The 6,714-nt window shown below is 35.4% G+C and overlaps 1 protein-coding gene across 1 annotated transcript; it reads left to right on the top strand.

Annotated features, from left to right (window-relative positions):
- Positions 1–4,995: 4,995 nt before the first annotated feature.
- Positions 4,996–6,289, top strand: LOC143559189 (putative strigolactone esterase DAD2). Its single transcript, XM_077047849.1, has 2 exons — positions 4,996–5,469; positions 5,577–6,289. The coding sequence occupies exons 1-2, from the start codon at positions 5,099–5,101 to the stop codon at positions 6,004–6,006; spliced, it is 801 nt and encodes a 266-aa protein (XP_076903964.1). The 5' UTR covers positions 4,996–5,098; the 3' UTR covers positions 6,007–6,289.
- Positions 6,290–6,714: the final 425 nt, after the last annotated feature.

Consider the following 6,714-nt stretch of genomic DNA (forward strand, 5'->3'; position numbering starts at 1 on the left):
TAATTAGTTTTTTTTGGAAAAATAAACTTCATATTCAAATAATTTGTAACTGCAAATTGTGGTTTTGTTAATTACTTGAGTATGTCTACCAAAAATTAAGGCACAAAATTTGGTTGATGGTAACAAACTTTTCTCCTTTCTTAATAAATACAAAGAAACTTTCATTATAATATAAGATTTATTGAATTCCTTATATAAACCGATTACAAGAAACTAATTTCGTAGTTTCCTAAAGAAAATTTAAAGCATAAGTACCTATGTTTTCTAATTTTAGGAGATAAATTCTTTCAAAAATTCTTTATGTAGTATGCGTACAAATATAATTAGTTACCTTTGAAGCTAACTCTAACACCATATGCTTTGGATATAAGCTACAATCCAAAGTTCCTTGAACTAACATAAGTTTTCTTTAAAACTAGGGACATAACTGTCACCATATTTGAATCCATAAATTAGATATTAGTTTGTCACCATTTAGAATTGGTCAAATTACATGGATCGGTCTAAATTCATTTCATTTAGCAATACTACATGCTCATAGATACAATTTAGTAGTTATTTATACCTATCCATGTTTCAAACGGAGAGCTACAATTTGCCTATTGATCGATGAAGCAGATTGTGGATTCGAAGGTACATCTGTCGCGTATGTTCATCTATAAACCTTGCAAGTAATTTAAACAAATTAAAGAATATGATTTTATTATATTAGATTATCAGGTTATTAATTAATACAGAATATGTTTACTGAAAAACTTTCAGTGCAGGGACCACTCTCGCTAATGCAACTATCCGAGCACCCGCACCAGGCAAGCAACCCCAAGCAAACCAACTGAAACACTCAATACCACGCCGGTACACCTTAACGGTCGATTACCAGGTGTAACCAGCAGCCCGACCATTATACATAACAAGTACTTCAATAAGCATCCAATTGCACGAAATGTATAAATCTTAAAATTAAACCAATGTCATAACTAAACTTACATAATGAGTAATAAAAAATTAGATGTATGTGTAAATGCTACAATCATAAAAGTCATAATAAAATTAAGATTTGTACAAAATTAGTTTCTAAACTGCAAATTCATATAAAAAAATAAATGTGCACTTAACTCTCACACTTCTCGTTGTCATCATGCTCAGTCATAATTGGACGTTGTATTTGCGAGGTGCAACATTAAGCTTCTTAAAAAGATGGATAAAAACCTAGCAGAGTTAAAAGGATATGAGAATCCTCAATCCCCAAACATAACATCAAATAAAAATGGATATAAAAATCAAAATAATTAAGATACCTGTGGAGCTTGGTGACATAAATCTCCTTAGCTTGCTTACCCATAGTTGACTAATATGTAGTAAGTGTGAAATGTTTACACAAAACATAATAAAATAAATGTCATTGCGTGAAATAAATTATAGTTTTGATGTAAAAACTTACATGATTGTGGTCAACATGTGCACAAACACCCAAGATCATATATTCTAAAAGTTCATAATAAGCAAGTTCTAACTTTTCAGAGTATGCATTCATATCCGTAAGCTCGGATTGAATTTCTCCAAGTTTGATCTAACAGTTGACCAAAAATAACATCAAGTAATGACATGCCATATTGATGATAATCAGTAAATGAATGTTGATATGTTTGTTCACCTCTAGTTCATTTAGAGTAATGACCAAACCGTATGACGACTTTGATAACGAAACACCTACCTTATGCATTTGATCTAGGGATGGCAAAAATCCCCGAATCCGACGGGGAAACCCGAAAACCGGCTTATTTCGGGTCGGGTCGGGTTTTGTTTTTTCGGTTTCGGGTCGGGTTTCGGAGATTGTTTCGGGGATTGTTTCGGGTTCGGGTTCGGGTTCGGGTTTGGGTACCCCCGCCCCGACCCGCCCCGATATAATATATATAAATATAAATAAAAATAATATATATATACATATATTAAAAACCTAAACCTAACAATCTCAAATCTAAACCTAACAATCGTGAATCGCCGTCCACTGTCTCAGTACCTAAACCACCAATCCACCGTGCACCACCAATCCACCACCAATCCACCGCCAATCCACCACCAGTGCACCAGTGCACCACCAATCGGCAGTCCGCAGCACCAGTGCACCACCAATCGGCAGTCCGCAGCACCAGTGCACCACTCAATCTGCAGCACCAGTGCACCACCAATCGGCAGTCCGCAGCACCATCAATCTGCAGCACCAGTGCGCCACCGCCATTCCGCCCCCGATTCACTCAATCGCCGTCTGCACCACCATCACCATCCACTCAATCGCCCCGTCTGCACCACCGGACCACCCTCCTCCTCCTCGTTCTCATCCTACCACTCTACCAGGCTACCACCTGTAATGTAAGATCCCTAATTCTCTTATCGGTTTCGGGTTTTCGGGTTTTCGGGTTCGGGGACGGGGCGGGTCGGGGGGGTACAAAAAACCAAACGGGGAATCCCCGAATTAAACCCGACGGGTAATGGGGCGGGTACGGGGATGGTTTTTGGTTTCGGGTTCGGGTTCGGGTTAAGCAAAACCCGCCCCAAACCCGCCCCGTTGCCATTCCTAATTTGATCACTGAAATTACCTTCACAAAAAAAAGTGAATGTCATATTAACATATATTTCTCTTTCTTTATCACAACAATTTCTTTATTCAGCTTATTTTATTTTTTCATGTTTTTAATATCTATAAAGTAAGAATTATTACCTCTTATATAATGGAGAATAGTTTTAGACTTCTTCACAAATGTATATCAAGCATCTTCATAGAACTACAACATCAACAATCATTGGTCAGAAAAAATCACAAAATAGAGAAATCAACAGTTCAATATACCTATTAAATAAAATAACAAACTCACACTATAAAGAGTTTGTCTAAGAAGTGAATCATAATAAATTGATGAGAGAGAAGGAACTATCAATCAATATCTGAAGTTATATCCATAAGTGCATTTCAAGAGTTAAAAAAAATATGAAAGTATGAACAAAATTATAAACCTTGAAAATGACACAAATAAGAATTTTGAGTAAGGAAGTGAGAAGTGTGAGAATTTGTGTATTCGGATTATAGTATATATAGATAAATAGATTGTGTTTCAAATTTTGAATTGTTCCATAAGAAGGAAATGTCTAAATATAGTAAATTTAGGGAATACAATTAGGGATTTTTGAATAACCAAACCATAACTCGTAACTCATATCACTCGTATCAATTAAATTATAATTGAAGTTTACTTATATTGGTAGTAATAAATATAGTAAATTTAGAGAATGTAATTAGGAATTTTTCTATAACTGAACAATAATAACTCATATCAATTAAATTATAATTGATGTTTATAAAATTAGACACATTAAGTTGACTTTGAATTTAAATTTAAATCCGTAATAAGTTGTTAGGTTGTAATAATGATATGAATTAATACAAATCAATCACAATACATCTAAAAATAAACCAAAGTATGATCAATTAAAAATTTAAATTCTAATAAGTGTTTAGGATATTTTATATTCAATCATATAGATGCAATTTCAATTAAACATTATACATTAAATTAAAGATTAAACATACATTATACATTAAACATTAAATTAAACATATAGTATAAAACATTACTCGAAAACATTAAATATATATTTAAACATACTAACGTAAGTTACTAATCTAAAATACAAATCAAAAAAATTTAACATATACTGTAATTGAAATGTGGAATCAATTAAACATAGGAATTAAACATAGTAGTCGATATGAAACATATCAATTAACAATTAAACATTAAACATACTAACCTAAATTAGTAATCTAAAATAATAAATCGTTTAATCATACAAACCTGATGGTTTAGTGACCCGAAAAAACGTCGATTGACGGGGAAAACATCCATGGATGCGAAGACATGAGTAACAGTATACTTCCGGATGCTGAGCAGGTACATCGTTATGGATCTACTGAAATCAATTGCCGGATCTAATCAAATCAATCCTTGTCTTCAAATAATGGAGCCTTACTTTACCGTCGATCACACTAATTTAGGCAAACTCCAAGGTTGATTACAATTACAGGATCTAATGAAATCATCATCGAATCGATGTAAAATAATGACGGAGTGAAAGAGGGATATGGGTGATTAGGTTAAAAGGAATTCAATATTAGACGACTCATAAGGAAACCTAGTATTGTAATATTGGAATATTGGAATTGTAATTATATTCTTATTCTTAAACTTAAATGATTACATTAATTATTGGTAATTGAATTTCTTTTTTATTTATTTAATTGTTAAGAAAAATAAAGAAGTATATGATATATTTGGAAACAAAGGAAATAGACCAATAAAGTAGTGCCATGTGGACCCAATCTCAATTGTTTTAATAGTATAGTAGGATTACCATATATTCTAACGACCATCACTACAATATTTAGAATTTAAGAGCTTTTTCATAAATAAACATTCAAAGTTTCATACTACATGTTACGCATGAGCATGCTCGCAATTTTTCCGAGACCAAACAAACTAGTGTAACCAAAAAACTTTCGATTTTATGACTAAACTACTAGATCATTCAATTTGATAAATCATATGCAAAGGTTAAACTGACGGTTGATTCTAGTCTAACCGCATTATATCATTTATGTTGTTCATATTGATATGTTTTGTCTAGCCGATTGATAACGGTACCAATGACCCCATAACCTATACATTTCTTACAAATACGTAAAACGTTTCTCGGGAAAAAGTAGGTTAATATTCTATAAAATATAAATTTTTAAGTATGTTGAGCTAGCTAATTATTCTATAATAAAGTCGACCTCTTTTACAATATGAATCACATAAAGATTTGTTTGTTTTGTTTGTGGAGTGTGGAGGATGGAAAAGAATGCGTGGTGCGTCCCACTAAAATGGATAATGCTTTTACTTTGGTCGCTATAAATATTCCATAACGACATAACTCCTTCTCTCATAAATCATATCATAATAATAATAATAATATATTATAACAACCTAGATAATGTTTTCATCCACCACCATGCGAACAAAAACATTTGATACTAGATAACAATAATAATATTATTATTATTATGGGGCCAAGTATTTTGGAGGCACTCAACGTCCGAGTCGTCGGGTCCGGCAAGAAGTTTCTAGTTCTGGCGCATGGTTTAGGCACCGATCAGTCGGTTTGGAGTCGCATTCTGCCGTACTTCCGCACGCACTACAAAGTGATCCTGTTCGACCTGGTGTGCGCGGGCAGCGTTAACCCCGATTACTTCGATTTCCGGCGGTACAACACGCTTGACGGCTTCGTTGACGATCTTCTCCAAATCCTTGATTCGCTCCGAGTGGATCGATGCTTCTACGTCGGTCACTCGCTCTCCTCGATGGTCGGCATACTTGCTGCGATTCGCAGGCCGGAGCTGTTTGCCAAACTCATCCTCATCGGTGCTTCTCCAAGGTCACTTTGTGTTTCAACTTTCAATTATTTATAAATATATATTAGTAGATCGCGTTAATTGACCGGAATTTTGTTTATAATAACTAATTATCCATCCATCCATCCAGATTCCTAAACGATAAAGACTACCACGGCGGATTCGAAGAAGGCGAGGTGGAGAAAGTCTTTGTGGCAATGGAAGCCAACTACGAGGCTTGGGTGAACGGCTACGCTCCGTTAGCCGTGGGCGCGGACGTCCCCGCGGCAGTACGCGAATTCAGCAGGACTTTGTTCAACGTCCGCCCGGACATCTCACTCTTCGTCTCTCGAACTGTTTTCAACAGCGACTTGAGAGCCAAGTTAGGGCTGGTCAAGGTGCCGTGCTGCATAATCCAGACGGCCAAAGACGTGTCCGTGCCGTCGTCCGTGGCGGTGTACCTGAAGGAGCATCTGGGTGGCCGGAGCACGGTGGAGATGATGAACGTTGAAGGTCATCTGCCGCATCTGAGTGCTCCGGCGTTGTTGGCCCATCACTTGAGTCGAGCTCTTTCTAGATGATAGGCTTGGGTGGGCCTTAGCAAATGGACCATCTATAGCTGTATCCACTTTTGTTGTTTGGGTGTAATATGGTTGTAGATGGTGGTGACACATGGCAAATAATTTGTGGACGTTGAGTAAAGGATCTTCTTCACATGTTGACGTGTTTCTTATTTTTTTTTTTGTCTTTTTGCTTTTCCTATCTACGTTGATTTTGGTATGATTTGTTCACGGTTTTATTTTTATATAATTGCGACATTAACTTCTCATAAAATTGGTGAAATATATTGCAAACTATGACGTCTTATGTGGGGTCACTTCTGTAAGTTAATTAATACACATTTAAAGGTAACGTCGACTGGGTATGATTTATTGGTGTTTGTTCTTCCAAAGAAAAATCAAAGGATTTTAGGTGAAAAACTTTGTTGTTATAAAAATATATTTTTTATAAAGTATGTGTCTCAATCTTTCATTTCTCTTTTTTATGTTTAACGGCCAACAGAATATATATAAACAATATAACGGGAAATGAAACCCAAGACTCGCCAACAAAAACACAACGCAACAAAGCCACTAGAACCAACTGTCTCCGACCCTATTGATCGAGTGCCAACATCTCATTAGTCAAAGGGAATATGCTAGAGAACGTTAGATGTCATTGTCGTGTTCCTCGATCTTAACATCTATGTAAATATAAGAGATTCCACTGAATTCCTTCAACACTTGACA

Source organism: Bidens hawaiensis, unplaced genomic scaffold (genome assembly GCF_021521415.1).
Source record: "Bidens hawaiensis isolate Kalapana, Puna unplaced genomic scaffold, B.hawaiensis_p1.1 tig00019787_1, whole genome shotgun sequence".
NCBI lineage: Eukaryota > Viridiplantae > Streptophyta > Magnoliopsida > Asterales > Asteraceae > Bidens > Bidens hawaiensis.